The sequence below is a fragment of the Anguilla rostrata genome, chromosome 18, assembly GCF_018555375.3.
Source record: "Anguilla rostrata isolate EN2019 chromosome 18, ASM1855537v3, whole genome shotgun sequence".
NCBI classification, from domain to species: Eukaryota; Metazoa; Chordata; class Actinopteri; order Anguilliformes; family Anguillidae; genus Anguilla; species Anguilla rostrata.
The window spans coordinates 8,116,610-8,140,705 of NC_057950.1; the positions used below are offsets into that span (position 1 = coordinate 8,116,610).

General features: G+C 49.0%; 1 protein-coding gene across 3 annotated transcripts in view; it reads right to left on the reverse strand.

The window, feature by feature from the left end:
- Nucleotides 1-24,096, reverse strand: part of LOC135244872 (spectrin beta chain, non-erythrocytic 1) — a 109,229-nt gene that overhangs the window by 38,257 nt on the left and 46,876 nt on the right. The window contains exons 5-7 of one of the 3 annotated variants that reach the window (XM_064317514.1): nt 21,748-21,839; nt 4,634-4,785; nt 570-743 (exon numbers count right to left, since the gene is read on the reverse strand). In XM_064317514.1, the coding sequence (XP_064173584.1) occupies nt 570-743; nt 4,634-4,785; nt 21,748-21,839 (418 nt within the window). Of the gene's footprint in view, nt 1-569; nt 744-4,633; nt 4,786-21,747; nt 22,446-24,096 lie in introns of those variants that run through there. The other 2 variants (XM_064317512.1, XM_064317513.1) reach the window with 2 other exon arrangements.

The following is a 24,096-nucleotide window of genomic DNA, read 5'->3' on the forward strand; positions in this document are numbered from 1 at the left end:
CAAGGGACCAATCTCACTCATGCTTCCAAGCTAAACAAATGCAATACACGAAACCGAACCGCTTGAACAAAGGACTCATGCTCATCAATACTTAATTCCCATTTTTATAAAGCAAAAAATGCTGTCCAAATTCCTCCATGTCGTCTTAATCTTCAGGAATACTTATAATATATAAAACATTTGTGTTTGCCAGAAATATCGTGCTTATCATGAAGTCACTTCATTCTAAGCACGATGAGGGCAGTCATCAACAGAGTCTCTGCACTGCAGAGTCCTTCCCTGATAACAGACCGAATAGTTTCTAAAAGTCTCTCTCCTCACACTCACTCAGACATAATAGTCCCTAACAATTCTTGCCCTCTAACAGGCATAAGTCTGTAAAAGTTCCACCCCTCCAACAGGCAAAATCAAGTTCACTCATAAGTCTTAAAGTCTCCAGATAGTCTAAGTTCCCCTCAAGCATAGTCTGTAATTCACCCTCAGGCATAATAGTCTAAAGCCCTCCCACTACAGGCATATGTCCCCAAGGCCCCCACAGACAGAAGGCCCGGCTGGGAAACGCTGCTCACCTGGAACCTGAGGATGATGGTCCAGATGAGGCCCAGAGTGAGGCGGTGGTTGCCGTCGACGATGTCGTGGGAGCCCATGTTCTCCAGGTGCACCCTCTGCTCCTTGAGGAACTGCAGGGCCTTGTCCACGTTCTCCAGGCAGTGGATCCTCATGCGCCCTTTGGTGGGCTTGGGCTGGGGGGGGCGGGGGGGGGGACAAACGGGACATGCTGTGTTAACGTGACGTTCGCTGGCCCTCAGAATGAGCCTACTGTACATCACTGTCCCACAGCCCTGATCCCGGAGTGCTGTTTCCATGGTTACTCAGAACATAACCGATCAATTAAAGCAGTTCCCCCCTCAACCTGGTTGCCTGATTCTCAGATGGTGGCTGATCTTAAAGGTGAGAACTGAAAATATCAGACCTCCAGCACTCAGGGATACATACCTAAGTATCTGATTTCGCAGTTTAAACTTCCAAAAACTTCACATCCAAATCTGAACTGACAAGTCACATCACTGCATTATTCTCTTGTGTCCGGATGAGTGATGACTTCACCCAATAGTTAAATTGACTAGGCCCCATTGCCTAGACAGAAATGACCTGAGAAGCTGGAATAAAATTAACTCAATCTAATTGTTTCTAAACGTGATTATGCTTTCACAAAACAAATGTTTCTTCATCCAGCCAATAAAGCCATTAAACCAAATAAATAGCCAGCCCTAAGAACCTCTCACGCCACACATTTGCTATGCTGGAATAGGCATATAACCATAAAACTGTGGAATTACAATAGAGCAATCTGAATACTAAGCATTAGAACAATGTAAACATAATGCGCAATTTAAGGGAGTTGTCACTGTGACGATAAAGACTCCTGTCTTGGGCACACCAAGTACTGTTGACCCACTTTGGTTGTAGACAGTTGTGTTAAAGCATTTCAGTGATTAGCAGTGGGAAATGCAAAATGCACTGTCTGAAGTGCAGTAGCTTAGGATTCAAATGGTTTGTGTTCTAGCACATGTGTGTTAGGTCATTAAGGTCTGGGACAGGTGTGTAAGGCCGTATGCATCGGGAACAGGTGTGTTAGCCCGTAAGCGTCTAGCACAGGTGTGTGTAAGGCCGTAAGCATCTAGCACAGGTGTGTGTAAGCCCATGAGTGTCTGGCACAGGTAAGCTAGGACATTATTGTCGGGGAAGAAGTGAACTCAGAGGACGAATGACTAACAGGGTAATAAAGTTGTGGATTATTGACGGGGGCCGAATGAGACTTTGGACTGGGGCGTGGCCCGCGATGGCCGAGGGGGGAGTGGGCGTCGCCCTGATTCGTCAGCTTGCGGAGGCTGACCTCCGGCTTCGCGCGGGCGCCGGCTGGATTGGGACGGTCTGCCGTGAGGCCTGACCCAACGACAGCCGCCACGTGACGGGGCCCGGCATGCATCGGGACGGCTGCCCCCGCGAGAGGGGCCTGGCCAGAACCGTCCAATCCCTCTCGGCGGAATTCTTGCTGACGCCGACGCCGCAGGAGCTGCAGCGGCTCGTCAGCATGCACAGCGCAGGTCAGCACAAAGCCAGGACCGCCCACGGCGATGACATCAGCAGTTCCAGAGCCGCGGCGCCCCACACGCAGCGCTGCGCACGCGGCCACCGGCCAGAGGAGGAGACAGAGGGACACGCTCCCAACACTGCTGTCTGCTGCTGTCTGTGAGAGCCTGCCTCTCTCTCACAGGGGGAGGCATCCTGGTCTCTCTGTGAAGGCCAGCCACTCTCTCACAGGGGGAGGCATCCTGGTCTCTCTGTGACAGCCTGACGCTCTCTCACAGGGAGAGGCATCCTGGTCTCTCTGTGACAGCCTGACGCTCTCTCACAGGGAGAGGCATCCTGGTCTCTCTGTGACAGCCTGACGCTCTCTCACAGGGAGAGGCATCCTGGTCTCTCTGTGACAGCCTGACGCTCTCTCACAGGGAGAGGCATCCTGGTCTCTCTGTGACAGCCTGACGCTCTCTCACAGGGAGAGGCATCCAGGTCTCTCTGTGACAGCCTGACGCTCTCTCACAGGCGGAGGCATCCTGGTCTCTCTGTGAAGGCCAGCCACTCTCTCACAGGGAGACGTATCCTGGTCTCTCTGTGAAGGCCAGCCACTCTCTCACAGGCGGAGGCATCCTGATACAAACGCATTATGGACCTTCATGAAGCTGTGCTGTCGGCTGATTATAAAATAGCTGATAAATTAAGACAAAGGTTGAGTCCGCAGCAACGGCAGCAGTACAGAGGCACTGTGCTTTCATTTACAAAGCCGTCTACTGTACGCGTCAATCAGTGAGCTGTTAGCTCATACTGCCGTTTGCAGGAGACTCAAGACAAAAAAAAACATTCTAAAAGCCGGTAAATTACTTATTCCTTTGAGAAGTTGGACGGCTTCATTCTTTTACAACACAGAGGAAGAGAAGGGAGTTCTGCACAGCCAAAGTTCAAGTTTTCACATGAATCTGTAAATGATAGTGTTGCTCCTCAATCGTGCGATGAGGTCACATACACACAGGGACCACAGTCCACACACACACACACACACACACACACAGAGCACAGACTCACACAGGGACCACAGTCTACTCAGACACACACACACACACACACACTCACATGTTCACCAATCTATTTCTTCACTAGCACTCCAGGGCAGCAGGTCTGGGAGAATCAGCCAAACTCCACGTCCACACAGCAGCCCGGCCCTATTAGAAGGTGCTGTTCCGTTGTTCTGGCAGCCTGAAGCAGCCCTCCTGAGAGACGTTCGCATAGCGTTCGTGACCCAGCCGCTATTAGGCCTCTCCGCGGCGCTGAGGGATTACCGCCCCTCTGGCTGTGATTGACAGCGAGCGCGGTCAGGACAGGGCTGACGGCCATGTGCTAACAGCCCCCTCACCCCCCCCACCTCCCGCACACCCCCTCACCCCCCCACCCCCGTTCCCTCTGCGGAGGATCCGTTTCCCCTCACCTCACCTAACCCCGTTGACGGTTTTATTTGACTTCTGAGACTTTAATTCGGTTTATACTGCTGCGCTCCAATACATTACGTTTCATGATGAATTCAGGGTAAGCAATTTTTTACAGGACTTTCTTTATCCCTTGAGGCACTGAAAAAGGTTTGTATATGTAATTCTGCTTCCTTCTTAATGCCACTTATTAATGCAACACCTACTGTACAGTACCTCAGAAACAGAGTGTCTCTCTCATACAGTAACATATGCAGACAGTAATTAGTGAGGCCTTGGATAGCCTTAGGCTTTACAGAACGCCGTGTGTGTGTGCATGTGTGTGAGTGTGTATGCGTGTGTATGTGTATGTATGTGTGTGTGTGTGTGTGTGTGTGTGAGTGTGTATGCGTGTGTGTATGTATGTGTGTGTGCGTGCGTGCGTGTGTGTGTGTGTGCACGTGTGTGTGTGTCTGTGCGTGTGTGTGAGTGTGTATGCGTGTGTATGTATGTGTGTGTGTGTGTGTGTGTGTGTGTGTGTGCGCATGGGTTCGTGAGACACAACACGATCAATGAAACAGAGGATGCCCTTGGAGCCCAGGCAGCGGAAAGCGCTGAACCAGAAGGCTACTTACACACCAACCAGACGCCTCGTGCTCTCTGACATCACAGGCTCAAACAACCGCACTCCAAAACCTCTGCCACATTTACCACACTTCATTTACCATCTGAATGAGTGGGGAGTTGCTCTTTGTGAATGAGCTGCTCCCAGAAACACCCACTCAATCAAACTCATGGAGACACCCTGGTAGACAACAGCAGGGTGTGCCGTATTACCTGTCTTCTCTCTCTCTTTTATTTGCACACTCAGTGATTAGATATCTAATCAGAGGCTATACAAAGCTAGCATGGGCCATGCCCTGTGCCCTACTAGCTGGATTAGAGAGGACGTGAGCCAAAACACACGCCCTCTCGATGCGGTGCTGCACCCCTCAGCCCAGGGTCACCTCGGGGTCGCCTGGGCGGAGTCTGCAGGGCATCCCCGCCTCTTTGCGCTACAGCCCAATTCCTCTGGCCAATCAGATGACCGCCCCGCCCCGCCTCGCACTCACCAGCCTCTCGCCGCTCAGCACCTCCAGCAGCTTGATGAGCATGCGTCCGTCGCGCAGGTCCATGTACAGGTCGGTGATGCGGCAGGACACGCGCGACAGGTGGGAGTTGACCCATTTGGTGAAGGTCTTCTTCTGCACCGCCTCGCGCTCGTCTGCGGAGAGGGAGGAAGAGGAGGAACGAGATCAACGTCACGTCACGCGCAGAGAACGACCCGCTCCCGCTTAAAAAAAGCTTTCAGCACTCTCAGGTAAAACTCCAAACACAGCGAGCCCAACACAGTGTCTAAAACTGCGTGCCTTACAAATGCCAGGACACCAGAGGGCCCTGGCTGAACTGGTTGATACGAAGGCCTGTGCCAAGCAGACCTGGCTTTTTAAGGAAGTTTCATCATTGTATCCCCAGGGCACGGCAGAGTGACAGTTTGACCCTGCATGACAGTAACAGGAAGTAGTGGAGAAAAAAAAAAAGAAGAAAAGAAAAACAGCAATGAAACCGTTGCCCAACCGCTACTACGAAACCACTCCTGCCTCAGAGCCCCATTTGAGTCACAGTAATTATCAGTCATAGACCGAGCGGATTCGCTTCTAGCTTTGACTCAGTATAACTTGTTCAGCAGTGAGTGGAATGACAGGCTGTGCTGGAATTGACCAGAAAAGGGTATTTGTCGTGTCGTGTTGTGTTTGAATCTGAAGAGGCGCTGGACGCAGAAACCGGTCCATTTCCCAGACTGCTAACGCGTGCCGTACACAGCGCTGGTCTCTGGCATGCCGTTCCACGCGCCTCACAGACTCCACCCCACCCTGTTCCCGCCTCCAGGAGAGTCACATGACACCCCGGGCGGCACAAACGCTGCGACGTAGAGGGCAATGCGGACTCCACCCGTCCGTGCGGCCCGGGGGCCCGGTGGACAATGGGGCCAGTGTTCTCCACCTCCCCTCCTGCAGCCGGGCTCCTGCAGGGTCCTCCGCATCTGGACGCACATCGCTAGGCAAACACGCCGGTGCTCCCCCCCCCAGTCGGGCGTTTCGCACGGCCCTCAGAGAGAGAGGCCTATCTCCTTACGCTCAGCGACCAGAGCTGATATATCATCTTTACCTAATCAAGCCGGACCATGTGACTGCATAGGTGAAACTGAGACTCTGTCTGAATATCAGCCATCGGCAACTCTGGACAGACCTGGTTCCCATTACAAGAAAGAAACCATGGTCATTAACCCTTTGTAAGGTATAAGATCACCTACATAAAATCTTCTAAAGCGAACATTCCAACGATGATGTCACAATCACTACTGGTAACTGGAAAGCAATGGAGTTCTAGAACACTGACTTAGAATCTTGAAAAAGCATTCCTACTATTCAAAGGCTTAAATCCCTGTCAGTGCAGAGCTAGGAGCTAATTTTGTTAAATTGGATGGCAGCACAGCTTACTGGATACGGGAACCTGGCACTGTAACTCCAAGATTGTGGGTTCAGATCCCAGCTGTGGTGCTGCAGCCGCTGTGCCCTTGAGCAAGGCAATCAACCCACATTGCTCCAGTAAAAATACCCAGCTATATAAATGGATTTTATGTGAAGAATGTAATCAGTGTAAGCAGCTCTGGGTAAAAGCGTCTGATAAATGCCTAAATATAAATATAACGTAAATACTGATTTAATACAGGCACTTATCTTACCGGATTTTACCTTAGGACAGTTTTGGAATATAGAAAACCTAAATGCACTGAAAACAGCCTCCATCAGTTGCCACTCAGAGTTTAGAAATATATTTTTCTAATTGAAGGTTAACATACCAGTAACCAATGTAAGGTCTTAGAGGAACATCCCAGCGCACACACTGAAGTGTGGCCGAGGGTGTTTCCCTCGTTCTCCATTGATGTGGGCAGCAGGCATCTATTTTCGAACGGCCGAGACTCAAAAGGGCTGCAGTTTTCACGGTAAACATATCTTTACATCGAAGCAGGATGACACAATGGTTGTGCAGTATGGGAGCAGGCGCACATACAGGCTATGCGAAATATTATAGACGCAACACTCCCAATTACTCACACAAGCACACCTAAGATCAAAGAAAACAAAAAGCAAAATAAAATAGAAAAAAAAAAAACGAAGTTATTAATAAAAACAGACGCAAGCACAGGAAGAGGGTGTGGCAGGGACACATCGTTCGGTTTCATAAACATCACTTCCTCACGGGGTGAGGGGGAGGGGGGAGTGGAGGAGGGGGGGTAACGTTAGAAGACTGCATCTTGCCCTCCACGCACGGCACAGGAAACAGGAAGTGGCGGTCAGGGCCGCCTCAATAACAGAGGGGCCGTTATCTCACACACGCAGCCCCCGTGTGTGTGTGTGTGTGTGTGTGGGACTTCCCTTCACGGAAGCCCAAACAACATTCAGATCCCCAAAATCTCAGGATGTCGGCTTCGGATTTCCTTCACCAGGGTCAAGGTGGCATGCCAAGATGTCATTAGGCAGTGAAAAGATTTTTTAAAAATGTTATTTATTTATTTTTATTTTTGTGCACGGTTGTGGTCAATCCCGTTCCAGTTCAGAGGATTGGCGAAATGAAGTGAAATTCTGCTCAGTAATCGCCCCTGGTTACCGCCTGCCAATGGCCTTGCCGCCACTCAGAAGGGCAGGAATGCGGCCGGGGCAGTCGTAGCTTCCTGAAGAAAACCCAGAAGGAAACGCACCGCTGCACACCACCCCGAGAGCACCTCACCGCCGTTTCCTCAACGTCTCCCCAACACAACCACACCTTTTCTGTTATGCCAAGCGGTGCCTTATACAGCTCTGGAAGAGACCACTCCATATTCTTTAAGAAGTATTGGGGTTACTCCACTAATTATTGATTGCCTCTTAAAGCAATTTAAGCATTGAATAATGCAAATTAAATGTGTTTAGTTATGCATTATTCAATATACTGTATAACAACACTGTGCTTTTAGTATTTTGACCAGTTGTCATTTTTCACAAATAAATGTTTTGAATGACAATAAGTTTTGTCTGGAATTTGGAAAATGTGGTCAATAGTTCCAAGAATATGAAAAGCAGTATTTTACACAAAACTGTGAAACTGAAACATTTGATGGGATCACCTGAACTTTTCCAGCGCTGTACTAAACAGGAGGCGGGGAATTTTTCCAATGCAATTAACTCATTTGACTGAACTGAAATACTCGAATTGAAATGCCTCAGCCAATCGGCCGCTTCCTGCAAACCAATGGGAATCAAGCCAGCTGTGTTAATTAGGAGACAAGACTCCATCGTCTGACAGGTTAAAATATAATTGCACGCTGTCGCAAACCCCCGCCCTGCTCAGGCCAACACACATATGCGCACACATGCCCACACACACACCACACACCCTAACCCCACTCCACACACACCACACACCGCACACACACACACACCCCCACCCACATACAGATGCACACACACACACCCACACCCCCCAACCCCCCCCACACACACACACACAGTTATCTTGAAATCCCGCAGTTTGCAAATCTGTGGCAACACCCGTGCATTGAAATCAGGCAAACTGCGCAGTCTCCATTCTTTCCCGTTCACTAATCAAGCCAACTCCAACAATGCCATGTCACCGGAGCAGCCCAAACCGTGTCATTACACGCATTCACGCTGCCGCAGAGCACGACTATTAAACTGAGCATGAATAAGGACAATGAAAGAACCATTCTCCCAGTTAATTAGTAATCAGCTGACAAGAGTGGACCAGAATGGAGAACAACAATACACCTCCTTTCACCCAAGACTCCGAACAATGGCTTCAGAAGGCATAGAAAAAAACATCAGCGGTAGAGGTGAACGCAGAGTTTTTTTTCCCCCCCTTTATGGTCCTAAGAGTGCAGGTGTGCTCGAAAAGCGAGAGGCTGGGCTGCTGGGACTTTCCCCTGGAACTCTCAGAATCAAACGGCTGTCAAACTAACGAGAGGCGTTTCATCACCATGACAACAGACTCAGACCCGCCCACCTGTAGCACAGCTGGTTCCTGGTGTCCTTAACACAGAGTCACAAGACGTACAGAGCTTCACCGGTGCCTTAACACACATAAAAACTAGAGCCTTAACACTCATAGAAACCAGAACATTAACACTCAGAAAGCAGAGCACTCAGAGAAACCATCCCACAATGCACTGTGACCCAGCCTCCAACTCAATGTGATTAAAACCGATACGGTATTTACATAGTTTTAATCTGCCTTTTAATTTTATACAATCAGTCAGCAACTAACAACCGCAGAGGACAGTGACTAAAAAAAAGGCACAGATCCAAGTGATAACCATGGCGCTAGGCAACAGCGCAACCTGCTATGTGCACCTGGATCAATTCTCTCTTCTGCAGTCGATCTAAAGTAATGTCTCGGTGACAAGCACGTCTTAAATTCCCGCCCTTGGCTCACTAATAATGCTGACCAGGCCAGGCTATTCTTAGGGTGACCGTAAAACCACCCTAAAAACGTGTGAGAGGCACATAAGACGGAGCGGATAAGTGGCTTTGGTCGATTGTAAAGCCCGCGGGTCGGGGCGACCTTCACCTGCTGGGTTCTCCTGTCCCACAGGTACAGGAGCAAAGAGCTCCTCTGGTTCAGCCTGGGCGGGGCCACTCAAAATGGCCGACGCAGGCTGGGAACCTACATTTGCGCGCCCTCCCCCCTTTAGACTCTTCATCTCCCTGCGGACAAGCGTGCGAAAACGCAACTATTCCAACCTCTCCTGCGAGACACGCATAATGCCCCACATCGCATTTATGATTAAGAGACCAGCCTATGCGTATTACAAGTCTGTCACGTACAATGAACTGAAGTAGTTACTTTTTTTTATGCCATGTGGTTTTTCATAAAAAAATAACTACAGAACTACACCTAAAAATACACTGTAAAAAAAGCTGTTGGATACAACAGGCTATGATATCATACGAGTTAGATACAACAAACTATCATCTCAATCCATAATGGTGTCCTAGATTAGATTAGATAAGTGAGGAGGAAGTTAACTGAAGACAAATTAAAATTCCTAAATAACTTCTGGCTGTCGCCGCAGTAACCCGTATATTAATTATGTTCTGCACAATTCATGCAATTCAAAATACCATACATTCTGATACGTGAATAAAACCCTGAAAAGCCCCTCTTCATGGGTGTCCTATTTTTAGCACATTCCATAGTGTTTGCCACAGTGCTGAAGGCACCAAATCTGAATGCCACTGGGACATCCCATCAGTGCTCGTACAGGAAAAGCACAAATCTGTGGCCCTGAAACAGGCTTCCGGCACTGGAGTCTCAGAGGGATTCATTCTCCTGCACTGGAATCAGAGAGGGATTCATACTCCTGCACTGGAGCCAGAGAGGGATTCATTTTCCTACATTGCAGGCAGAGAGGGATTCATTCTCCTGGACTGGAGGCCAGTGAATGACTCATATTCCTGCATCAGACGATATGCACTTTGGCCGACGTTTCGGCTGTCATAAGCCAATGAAGCAGCACCTTCCTCTTGCCGGAAATCCAGGATGAATGTGCATCCAGTACATGCAGAGAGAGTGTGTGCGTGTGCATGTCTGTGTTAGCTAGAAGATTTCAGTTAGGAGACTGATCGCTCCAGGAAACCACGGATTGCCCAACAGTGCGCCTGGCGGTCAGCTATATAAAAGCAGGTAGACCAGTGACAAGCGCAAGAGGTTATAAAAAAGCTGGTGGACAGTAACGGGCCAACAGGCTGGCACACAGAACAACAGGAGAGTCATTTTCGTCAGATAGGTCTGGCCTGCATCGCTACACCTCCAACAGTTTAATCTACAGCAAACTGCAATTTTATGATTATTCATTAGGCAATAAAGCGATATCACTGAGTAAATATGGTATATACTGAAATGGTTAATCAGTACAATGAGAAAGGATTTGGCCAGGGAGAGACTCTGGAGTTGTGACTCCTCATTGGATGAGTAGTGACTGACAGTTGAGAGTTCCAATCATTACATACTTCCTGTCACCTAACACCTCCTCCTGTGGCAAACACGTCAGTACATAGGAATGTCACTAAGTCAGTAAACTCAATTCTCTCCATTAACCTAATTTAGTTTCATTTAACCCCTTAAGGTGTAAGATCACAAATATGTTATTAGAATGTTCTTAACTAAACATTCTAATGCTGATATAACCACCCTCCCCGGTAATTGAAAGCAACGGAGTTCTAGAACACTGACATGGAATTTTGGAAAGAAAAAAAAAACCATTCCAAAAGACCTACTTTTCAAAGGGCTAAAGGGATCTTGCTCCTTCAAAATAGCAACTGATAAATAAAATGCATTATGATGATTATTATTATTATTAATGCCATATTTCCTGAACTTTCATAGAGTCAGGCTGCTGGGTGTTAGCCGTTTAATGTTCAGCTAATTAAAATAATTTAGTTGATTTGGAACTTTGTGATTACTTCCGGACCTTAGCAATACCTAACGTCATAGGCAGAAATGATATATCCATGCGCTTGCATGTGTTTGTGCTTGAGCGTCCGCTTGCGTCGGTGGACGTTCGATGGCACCACGTCTGTTCTTCTCCGGAACATTCCGGGGCAGGTCATTGTCCTGCGTGTTCTGCCATCTGTCAGGGTTCGGCACGGTTAGCCTCGGTTCTCAGGATGTCGTTCCCAAAACTTCCGAGGGGGAGAACAATGGCGGGTGCAGGAGGTCACGCACATCTTCTGGCGGCTTCCGATGTCTCCCACAACCCCCCCCCCCCCCCCCATTCGGCTTTCTCCTCAATCTCTGGGTGCGAACCGAATTCACTCGGGACTGTTTGTGTTATTGATGATTCATTTGTCTGCCTACTGCACACGCAGAGCCGGAGTTTGAAGCCAAACAAGTAGGAAAGTTGTGAAAGGCATCATAAACGACTCCCTGAATGCCCGTTCCATAGGCACGCCTTTTTAATAAAGATCTAAGTGGCTAAGCTATCAAATGCCCTCCCGCCTCCTTGATTGGTGGAAAAAACTGGAGAGGAAGTGGCCTGGAAACAGCATTTGGGGACATAAAAAGCTTTACTCCAAAGTACATGCCACCCTGGAGATAACAGGACACATTACTTCATAGGTGTGTTTTCATTGGACAGAACCAACCCATGAACTGCAAAGGGAATGAGCACTAGTGGAATAATCTCACAGCAAACATGAAATAAAAACAAGGCCATGTACTAAAGTATCGCAGGTGAAAAGACAAAAGACAAAAGACAGACAAAAAAAATAGTGTTTGCTCCTTCACGTCCACCGCACTCCATTCTGTTAATCATTTCCCCGATCATATATCGAGCAAACCGTCGCCTGGAGGGAGTGAGAAATTTCTCCTGATAAGGGTGCCGCCATTGAGCAAAGCGGAGGTGGACCTCACCACTGGAAAAACCAGAGAACGTTCGCTCGCCCCCGCTATCTGCGCGAGGGCGAGCCAGACCGCGAGACTGGACCACGCGCTCGGAAGCTTCCCCATGGCCTGCTCGAAAAGTTTCAAAAGTGTCATCTCAGCACTTTACAGAACATTTCATCAGAAGAACATGACAACGAACACGACGATGAGTGGAAACCCATATCAGAATCACGGGATCAGTCATCAACCGGAGATGTACTGACCAGGGGTGTCGGTCTGCAGCTCTGAATTAAAAAGAAGACAACCGAACAAACTGCGTAGTGACACAAAGGGTAACATTTCCTTCTGAATGCAGCAAGGCTTTGAGAAATACATGGCTCTTATTATGATACAATAAAAGAAAGCCTAACCTTACGGGAGTGCTGTCAGACAGAGCCAATCTATTAGCAATAATAGACCACGGCGTGAAGACCAACACAGCGACGCAGTATTAGCTCAAAGCACACACATATACAGCCTATCACACCATATACCTCTAACCCCGTAAAGCCTGAGTATATTTTTAGGTGATCACTGCCAATAACCAACGGTCCCAGAAATAAGCGCTTATACCCCCAGAGACATATAAACTACAGAGATGGATCAGGTTCAATTTGAAAGTATCATTAAGTACCATTACAAAGTTCTGATTTATGGTTCTGTGTATGCACTGCAGTACGTTCGATTTTACTAGGGGTCCGTGACTTTAGATGAGGATTTGGAATTACTTTTTCTTCTTCTCGCTGAATCTTTATAATACCATATGACTTCACATTCATATAAATGCATTTATCAAAAGTAGTGAGTGTGTGTGTGTGTGTGTGTTTTGTGTGTGTGTATGTGTGCGGATGTGTTTGTGCGTTTTTGTGTAAGAGTGTGTGCACGTGTGTGTGTGGGGGGGTGGAGGCGGGTTCCTGTGCTAAGCAGGCATTGAAGTACCGTTTTCACACACACTACAAATTGTGATAAGATAGAGATATCCAGCTCCTCTTAGACTGTTTATTTTGCCCGCAGGTCCACTGATTTCTAATGGGTGAGAAGACGCATCCTTTCAACAGCAAACACGTAGACAGCCTCCATCCTCTTCACCACTGTTCTCCTTCCACTTGGGTGAGAACCACAGAAGCCAGGGCCCGCAGCCCTGAGGACGCCCCCTCCCCCCTCCCCCCTCCCAGTAACCCCTCATGGAGATCAGCCGCCCATGACATCGTGACCCGCCATTCTTAACCGACGAAAATGAGGAACCGTGAAGAAGAGTTTGCCAAGCTGAAAAAACCGCCAACCTTCACCACGCAACGGCAACGCCGTCGTCAAGCTTCTTTTTTGTTTACACAACACCTCCCACCCCGCTTTGTTTCTTTTTTCTTCTTCTTCTTCTTGCAAGGGATTTCAAGGGCCAACAGGAAGCACGTTTTGCAAACCTCGCGCAGCGAAACGGCAGACGCGACGAGGGGGGGGATCTCCGCGCAGAAAGGGAAAACAAGCGACCGTTAGCACAGGCGAGCCTCGTTCTGAAACGTGGCGTTGTGCGTCCAAATAAAGGGCTCCTTGAGACGCGTTTCCATTCCGCTCAGACTAAACAGAACATTCCCTCTGCCCCCCCGCCGTCAAACAACAAAGAAGGGAATTATGGGACTGATCATCTTCCATGCTCCCGCCCCCAAAATGCCACCCTCTCAGATACTGTGAAAAACTCTGAAGTAAAAAGCGCTCAGTCAGAAAAGTTCAAGCTTTCAGAGGGTCTGCGTTTTTACTGGACGTAAGGTCAGAGTAGGCGGGGCCTTCTACATCTCTGCGGCCTATCCGCAGGCTGGGTGGGATGCCAGGGGTGGAAAGGCTCATTATGTGGCACATCTGTCTCCAATAACGGGGGAGAGAACAGGGCCTGGGGTGCTTCTGGCGTTTGTGGGGGGGGGGGGGTGTCTTTCCTGCTACCGAATACGAGGGACGTGCAGATGTTCCCCTGAAGAAAGAAGGGGGTGTGCAAACACACACATGCTACCACACACGCTACCGCACACACGAGCACAAAGGCGCAAATATGCTCGAGTCTGCAGGGTAGTGTGTGGCTGGATCTGAATCGAGACCTAGGTCAAATAACCATTTAAAAATCCCCTTACCTTTCAGGCACCAATAATAGTCTGGTAGGTTACTGACACGTTCATCTGTGTTCTCCGCGTTGGTCACTAATGACTCACTGAAAATTCCAAAAGATCTTAAGGAGTGTTTGCAGATCTGATCAAGATTTGATATAAAAGATTACAACATTTCAAATAAATCTATGACCCACATCCGGTCTTCAGCACTGCTATCTTTTAAGGACATTTACAAAGCTATCAAAAGAATTTCACCTTTGATACTGCAACGAAGAATGAAACTGCACCATACGGGAACTTTAAATCCATGCATCCATGCACATGTGGATGGAGGAATTTGTATATCTGGGGCTGTGGAAACAACATGGCGGCAGAGTAAAAAAAAAAAAAGGTAACAGCCATGGTTTAGGTTTCACCAACACCTCTGCCTGCGTGTGACAGACCCGCCGTATGACACAGCTTACCGCCAGCGGTCTGAAGGTGAGATTCACGTTTCGGCAAGACGCTTCCTGAGAAGCTGCCGCTTTCACAAATCAAGCTGTACGAAAGCTCCTAAAATAGGCTTTATCGGTGCTCAGTGGTTTGTGGCAGTTAACGGGTTACCTTCAAACGACTCACGCAGAGGAGAATCTGTGACTGAAGGACACACCAAAAAAAAGTCTATTATTGACCATCAGTTGTCTTTGGAAGCTGGAAGTCAAGCAGTCTGTGTAACACATCATTGCAGACAAATTAAATTATAGACACCTAAGTGCTGCTTTATTCGGCCATTACTGGGAGGGGTCATATACAGTGGAGTATTTGAGCACCATCGACGGTATCTTGACAAATAACATGTTCTTATGGTTTAGGAAATCAGGACAACAAAATTTAACAGATGCCAATCAAACGTGTATGAAGGTTAACTATGAATAAAAGTTTCAAACCATGTCTGAAAACAGGGGGGGGGGGGTTTGCTTAAGTTATGGACAGAAAAACAATGGTGAGAGTGAAGGTATCTTAACACTGCCCTATGCTATGTGTTCCAGGAATACGTAGTTTGTCACCAGCATTACAGTGAATTATAAAAGCGATCCCATGATCTCGTCGATCCACAAGACGCTCAGGACTTCCCACGGGCCTCACGAGCTCGCTGTGATGTAACACGTCAGGCTGGAAGTGCTCAGCGCTCAACGCGACAGGGAGATGAAGAGGGAGTCACGCGTTCCGCCTGGCTTATCGCATCAAACATCCAGCGCTCCGGGGTATTCGCCGAGACAATTCTGACGGCCCGTGACAGTCCGGGCAGATTACGTTACTGTCATCCTGCAGGCGTGCTCATCCAGAGCGACTGACACAACTTTTGCTCCTTTTTTTTTTTTTTTTTTTTAAACGTAGTATCCATTTATACAGCTGGATAAGTACTGGAGCAATTCAGGTTAAGTACTTTGCTCAAGGGTACAACAGCCTAACAGTCCTAACCTGGGAATCGAACCGGCAACCCCTCAAGCTTACAAGCCCAGTTCCCCACCCATGACATGACACTGCCACCCCAAATTCGACCCACTCAACGTTCCTACAGATTTCTTCAGTGGCACTGGTACCAGCTGCGTGTCACCCTGCAGGACTGCCAGTGAAAGTTAGCACAGTCCAGGCTGGATAACTGACCATGGAGCTCCAACCCCCCCCCCCCCGCCCCACCATGCACTCACTAGAACATTGCCTTATCAGAATGAACCACCTATATTGGAATTTTTGATGAGGACTGTGCCAACCTCCTTATCACACCCACAGACAAGACAGGAGAGATAATCAATGAGCTCATTCGCTAAGCTAAGTGGCTCGAAGAGGAGGACCAGCTTTCAAAGGGAAATTTCAAAAGGAATCATCCGAAGAGCCGGACCTTCCATAAAAGCACAGCCTTATGTACAGTCACAACAATGCCCTTTATGAATCTGAAGGAAAAAAAAGAAAAGAAAAAACCATAAACACACACAGTGCGTCAGTAGAAAGGAACACAGCAGGGATGGCCGCGAGGGCGAACACACCGTGCTGAAACCGACACTTTCCCCAACACCGTGACACAGCACCAAATTCACACAGGCAGAACACAATGTACCAGGCGTGATTAAAACGAACACATTCAAACAACTGCGATTACACACACAGAGTCATACAGAGTAACACACCAGTTAGTCTTGCATTTAAGATACAAAGCTGAAAGAATGGGGGATGGTCGCACCGACGCGACTGATTCTGGTTAGGCGTGGAAGCTCTTATCGGCTGAAACGCTGGGACTGAACTCTGTGCTGAGAAACGACCATCGGCACCAGTGTAGCAACACTGAAGCACGTAGCAGCCTCGCTGCGCTGATATACTGTAGCCTGGCGGTATACATGAATCTGATGATGCTAGCTTTTCCTCGAGCAGATAGCTTTCCTCGAACCCTGAAGCTGACCGTGCAGAAATGTCAGAGGGCTCCTTGGTCCCCTTAACTGAGCGGTCTGTGGAAACATCTACAAGGAACTCAATTAACTTCTTTCACCCACTGGCCAGAATGTGGACTGTAGAAAAAAATCACCAGCCATTTCCAACATTTTACCAGCCACATTACCACCTTTTACAAAATAACACAACCTGGTTGGTTACCTGCCAAAGTGACTGCTAGAGAAGGAAATCTCTTAAGCTACAATCAAAATTTTACCAGCACTTGCCTGGGGCTGGTGTTACTTTCACACCCAGATCTAGATGAACTAGAAACACAACGGTGAAGTCTTCTGGTGCTTCAGTAATGATGCAGGGTGCATTTTCCTGGCATGTTTCGGGCGCACTCAAACCAGATTGATGACAATCTTTACTTATTGGTATTAAGCAATCACCTTTTACCCCATGTACTGTAGAAACATTTTTTCTCACAGAAAGAACCATGTCTTTTAATATGACAATGCCCCATATGCACAGAACACAAGCAACCTCCCAGTAGTTAAGGAACAAATTACCCGTATGTCACGGCCTGCTAAGTCAGCAGATCTGAATCCAATCGAGCATGTATGGAACATTCTGGAAAATTGCATGAGACAGCATTTTACAAATCCAACAACTAAGCACAAGTTCACTGGTTTTCTCATGGAAGAGGGGTGGTGTATTTCTGGTAGACTCTCTATGCCATGGCATACTAGATGCATGCTGTGACCCAACGCTGAAAAAAGTGGCTTCACATTGAGCATTGTACCTGTTCTCTACTTGTAAATTGGTTAACCCACTGAAGAGTAGGTCTATTGGAATGTTTTTTTCAGTGTTCCAGTGCTTTCAGTCACCAGCAGTGATTGTTACGTCAGCATTAGAACGTTCAGTAACCGCACATTTGTGACCTCACACCTTAAAGGGTTTTAACTCTATTCTCTCTGGGACTCCAGGGGTGACTGTGAGTGAGTTGTGGACTGTGACCGCATGGTGAAACACAGCTCTGGAGTTCCCACACAGGACAGAGAGAAGCCTCGCCCTTTGACCTTGCTCTGCTCGTGCGGCAGGACTACGCTGTATGTATATGAAACTGAAGCGGAGCAAGAAAGCTGGCATCTCTGCTAAAGATCAGTTTTTTTTTTTTTGTTTTTTTTTTTACCACAGCTGCAGCTGTCATGATTCAGCATTGCATGGCATTCCCAACAGCTCCCCATTTTATAAATGCTGCAAAACAACACTGATCGCGATATGAAACCTGAAGCTAGTTCAACGCTTACATGAGTAGCTGCCATGCAGGAAAACCGCTATTTCCATACTTTTAATCTTGTAGCTTGAATGCTGTTTGTGTACCGCCATCCCTGCAGATCTGAGGTAAATGCACAGGCCGAGTGTAAGACAGTGAACCCACTGGTCAGGGGTCAATGCTGGGACACAGGCACTACCTGATCCGTAGCCGAGAGAGTCTGAGAAACAAAGGCCCTCATCATTAGATTACTGAACTGCCACATTAATGGGAAAATCAGAAAGGGAACATTTCCTAGGATGACCTAGTCTCTGAAGTGCAGTGAATCCCACCCCCCCCCCCCCCCCCACCGCCCCAACCCCCAAGATTCAGTCCCCTGAAATCCAGGATGAATGCTTTGAAACTAGCTCAAGAATGTCCTCCTGTGGGGGCCACTGGCCTTAATGTTCAACCCACAAACACAGAAATACACCCCAGACATTAAAAGGGGTTTCGACTTCAACGGAAACAAAAAGCACTGGGTACCAGCAGCAAACTGTACAACATGACAAAGAAATAAAATGTTACAATGGAGCAATTTCACAGAAGCAAAGAGAAATGCAATCACAAAACTTGCCCTGTGGCAAAAAAACTTGACACTCATTATCTGAAGAGATTTTACTAGCTTGGGGTAAAAAAACTGCTGAATATTATCATACAAATGGCTTTTTTCATCTCCGCCATGTCATACAGTATACCTTCCATTATCTGGGGATACTGTTGTCACTGTTCAAGTGTGAAGGTCTCTCTCTATCACTCTATCTTCTTGTCTATCTCTGTTATTCCTCTTTTCACTGTATGTCTCTGCTCAAGCTACTGTTTAACCTCACGGGTCCAAATAATGACCCCCCACACCCACCCCGCCTCCACCAACACCCCCTCACCCCCACCAACCACCCCCCCCCCCGCCAGCCCCTTAATTTCTCAGACTCACTAGACAAAAACGCAACTCTCACACGAGTAAGGAATATTACACCAACTCCCATTTAAAACACCCATGAGTGTAATTCCATGAGCACCTGACCTGGCTGCCACAGGATGGTTTAAAAAAAAAAAAAAAAGGTAGCTGCCGCAGCAGCGTAATTCGAGCGCAGATTCGATCACCTCGCGGGGCGAGCGTCGCTCTGGAGTTTTTCGCCTCGTCCGTGACAAGTCAAGCCACGCAGCGGTCTGCACACCCCCAAAGTCAAAAGCCTCCCTCGCTGCAACCCCCCCAACAGACCCTGCGCAGCGCGCCAGTGAAGCCCAGGCCTCTCCATCCTCTCACAAGCACGCAAAATTAACGCAGCATTGCAGCCCAGAATGCTCTGAAGCCCTTTGGTGGAATCATTTTATCCACAGATATGAAGCATAGATCTTGCCTTACAAGCACCTAACTCTCATCTTCCTCTATCCATATGTCCTTTGTCCTATCTCGCAGCCTCACAGTGTACAGACAATAATTCATATGTAATTCTATATTTATATGACACCTTTCAAAACCAGGGTTACAAAGTGCTTCACAACAGAAGGCCAAATTTTAAACAAATAACGTCATGTACCTAACATCACATGCAGGACAACGCATAGACAGGAGCTCAAGAACCGGGAAAAGCAAGAGAATGAAAACTGATCTTAAGGCGTTTTTAAAAGAGGTTGTCAAGTCAGATCGTTTTACGCTCAAAGGTTTAGGGGCACAGACAGTGAGCGCACAGTCCACGCTTGGTTTTAAGCTTGTCCTAGGGACAGCCAGCAGTCCTGGGTCAAAGGGCCGAAAAGGCCTCACATTGCTATAGGGGGACAGCAATTCAGAGAGATGCTCAGGGGCTTTGCCATAAGTAAGACAAAAAGCAGCTGGAAAGAAACAAAAGGAAACTAAACAGTTTTTAACGCTGAGAAGTTTAGCGCATACATGATTGCAGCTTTCTTTACTGTATTAATCTTTGCCTATTCAGCCAGGCAGAGATCCCGAATTCCAAGCAGACACACCTCTCTGAATTGAGACCTGCTCTCACACTATTGTTATGTTGTAATTGGCTCTACTGTGATCCGGGGAAAAGTTCACGGTGCGGTTTATTAATCGGACGTTTGACGGACAGGACGGGACTCAGAAGCTCCGGGGCTGGCTGGGGAATGCTTATTTGCACATTCTGAGCGGCAGGAATCTGTCGCGTCACTGCGAGGTCTGTCTGTGATGTGGGGGGGGGGGGGGTGGGGTTGGTACTGCTGAGTGGTGGGGGATGGGACGGGGGGGGTTATGACAAACGAACTGCACCTCTGACCCAGGACAGCAGGCCACCGTCAGCGAGGGCCGACCGGCGGGACGTCCAGAGCTGTCCGTGCCCCCACCCCCTGCCCCCCCGCCCTCCGCACAGCACTAATGAAATCGCAGAGAGGTGCAAATTGAAGACTGACTGACTGACATAGCCTAGGCAAAATGACCGAGGTCACCCACCACATAGAAAGAAAGAAAAAAAAAAAGCACACCAATCACAGCAGAGCTTTGGTAAGATGGGAAGTCTACCGCGTTTGTACAGAGCAGGAGAAACCGAGGCGGCGATCGCGGTACGGTGATAAGGACCAATCAGAGACCAGTCAGGTTGCCGCAGTGACCGCCGCACGCACAGAGTCTCGATTAATAACACTAGATATACGTTTGGATCATGTCCAGTTCCCTCGCCCCCCAACCCCTGCTTTTTCCCGATTCGGCCCATCTGTCACACACCCCCGTGTGGAGGCTCAGTCTGCGGAGTGCTGGGGATAGCCGCTGCCACCGCGGTCTCATTCTGGGGCCCGGTCACAGCACAGCGGCGGCAGGGTTTACCGCCAAATGAAAAAGAGGGAAGGTAACGCCAACCGGAAGCAGAGCGCAGCGCTTGTGCAAGGGAAGCGTTGCCACAGCAACCTAAACATTACATACTATCCTCTATTGATGCCAGACTCAGCTTTACCATGATGAAGCATGTCGGGGGTGCTGATTTCTGGGGAGAGTGATTTGTGGGGGAGGCTGACGGTGTAGCTAAAAACTGTTTGGGTTGTGAGGAAGAGGAAGGGGGGTTGGGGGGGGCACCAGAACAAATATACAGAAACCACCACCCCCCCCACATTCAGTCTTCCGGAGAATTCCTGAGAGGCTGCCAGAGGACGGGGGCGTGGCCGGCCCCTCGGACACCGTCCCGTCTGTTTCTGACCCGCACAGCGGGCTCAGAGATCCAGGAACACAAGAGCTCTTTCACCGCCCCGCCCCGCCCCGCTCCGCTCCGCACACAAAGCCACGGAGGGGTCTCCCCGAAAAGCACGGCACCTCCAGCGAACGCGCCGCGCAACAAAACAGCCCCTCCCACCTACCCCACCTCCAGCCGCTATTGTTGTGCGCCATCGGCCAATCAGGAGCTGGTCCTCACGCTCGGTGAGATTCGGGGAGGGGTTTAGATGGGTGGGTGGCTGAGTTTGTGGGGAGGGGGGGGTGGGTCTCAATGCCAGGGGAGGGGTCTGTCTGACATTCATCTATTTTGAAAAATCACTTTCACCCGTGTTTCCCCACAAAACCCCCCGCCCCCTAAAAAAAAAGCAAGTATCACAATTCTGAATTCATCATCTGAATTCATACACACCCGATTAATATTTAATTAGCGGCTCAAGCAGGCTTATCTGAACGTTACGCCAAAGACACTCCGCACTCCAAACTCTTGATGAGGGGGCAGTTTTCAGTCTTTCGTATAAACGGGCAAAATCATGCCAAAAAAAAAAATTTTTTTAAATAAAAGACAGGCAAGATTCAATCCGATAATTCCTCCGACCGAGAGGTTCATCTCCTCAACTCTCAAGCGCGGCAGATCTTTGCGGAGTGAAGTGGAGGGATTTCTCCCGCGTAGCAACGCGCGCAAACAAAAGGCTTCCTTACCTTGGAGCTGCTTAAAGCGACCCTCCAGCTGGTTGTAATTGAAAGCCGTCTGGCCAGAGAAGCCGGGGACGGGGCTGGGGCTGGGGCTGGGGCTGGGGCCGGGGCTGGGGCCGGGGGTCAGGGGGCCAGGCATGCTGGAGGCCCGCTGCAGCTCCATGGTCTGGACCCGGGGGGCTCGGGTCTCCAGACCCCGCTCACACAAAAAAAAAATAGCCGGAAAAAAGGAAACGATTTGGGGGAGAAGGGGGGAAGGAGAGTCTAGCGGTTCGCGGGGGCTCCTGGACGGCAGACTCAGGTCAGGTCCCAGACAAAAGGGAGGGAAAGGACCCAGGGGTCTCCAAGCGGCAGTGTCCCGAATCCAGCGGGCTGCACCTCTCAGCACAGCGGCGTGCTCCTCGGATTGTTCCTCCCCATTCAAAACAGACCCCCCCCCCTCTCCTTCTTCCTCTGCCCCACTCCTCCCCTTCAAACGGTCCCCCACGGGGAGGAAAGAAGAAGAAGAAAAAAAAAAACAAAACCGCTACGTTTTCTCACAAGCGCCAAGTTGCAGGGAAATCCTCCAGGGCAGGCCAAAAGAGAAGTTCTTTCATGGCACTGGTGCAGCCACAGAGAGAGAGAAAGAGAGAAAGAGAGAGAGAGAGAGAGAAAGAAAGAGGGACACAGCAGGCTCTGCCCTCCCGCACTCAATGGAAGGCTAATAGACACTGCACACCTTTCACACAGACCTTTGGAAGGAGGGGAGGGAGGCGGGAGCCAGTCAGCGGCCATGCATTCGGCGGTGATGTCACCGCCTCATTAACATAAAGGGCAGTGGGGAGGGGGGAAGAAAGAGGAGGAGGAGGCTGGGCCAAACCAAGTCTCGGGAGAGGCTGGGGGGTGGCTGAGCAGGACGTTCCATGCTACCGAGGAATGCTGCTCCATTCGAAGGAAAACACTCGCCCCTAGCGTTTCGGTCGGCGCTGGTCCTCGGGTATGTGTGACTAATTTCCTGTTTAAACCCCTCCCCGCAGCATCCTGCGTGGGGGCCGTTTGCGCGACCACCCCCCCCCCTCCCCAGAGGTCCTTTAAGAGAAAGAGAGTGTGGGCAGAAGCAAAAATGCGGTGGCTTTTGAATGGTGGAACAAAGCCGCTGGAATTACAATCGCTCGCGGAGAGCTCCTTGTGACAGAAAGGTCTCAGATTACTATCGCGAGGAAGTGTCCGTCTCGGGGCCGGGTGTTCTAGAGGCTCCAGCCTCCCCCCCCAAAATATCCCAGACACCCCGCCAGCACAGCAGCTCGGAATTTGGAAAGAGAAAAGGCACCGACCCCAGCATCCCACCACTGACTCTCATGCCATTAATGAGCTCTAATTTTATCACTGCACTGACTGTAATTATGCAATCCGGTCTGTAATTCTGTGCAGTGCACTGTGAAACATGCTTTGGGAACATGCGAAATTTAAACAGACAGCATGCAGATTACGATTCCTTTACAATAATAATAATATTAAAAGAAGGATAACCTGTGTTGCTGCTCGGTAAGTAAAATGAAATGTGTTGATCATATGAGTGAACTGGAGTTTTACAGAGTTATGTTTGTGTACTGGACGGAGGGGCGTGGTCCAGCCGGTGGGGGGGAAGGGGATTGGTGTCTGGGAGTTAGGGCAAACATGGAGCTTGCCCTACGGAGGGAGCAGAGACTCATTTTCCCGGAGAGAGAGGAGCATCTCCGCTCAAGGGTGAGCGAGAGAGGGGTTTAAATAATTCAGAGGGCCGTGGAGCACAAAGACACCCGGAGGGGAACAGACTGAGAACGCCCGCTCTCTGATCTACACTCAGACACGCCCCCCCTGCTGTAACGGTCAGACGCCACCCTCCCTCCCCCACCCCCACCCCCGCCAAGTTCTCACAACCTGGTGTTTTGGGCTACTCTCCGCCAGAAGCGCTGAGGCTGGAGAAACCATGTGGTTTTTAGGTCACGGCATATTTTTATAGATTATATTTTGCTTCTTAAAGCTACGTTATGGACGTAATCAGTATATATTCGGAATGCGTATTCTGGATCTTGGTTAACTTCCCGTAAAGCTTTAGTGATGGTGTACATATATATATATATATATATATATATATATACACCTACTGGTCTGGGAACGTTGTTAGCCAGATCTGGAACTCTTGCTCATGTGAATCTAGTGAGAGCCTGTATGGTCTCATATACTGCAAGTCACTCTGGTTAAGTGCATCTGCTAAATGAATGCAATGCAATGTAACGTGTAACGCAACCTGCTCAACCCATTTTATATGCTGTGACCGATCCCTCATTGCATTTCTGTTACATCCATTCCACCCATACTTTATACCAGGCTGGC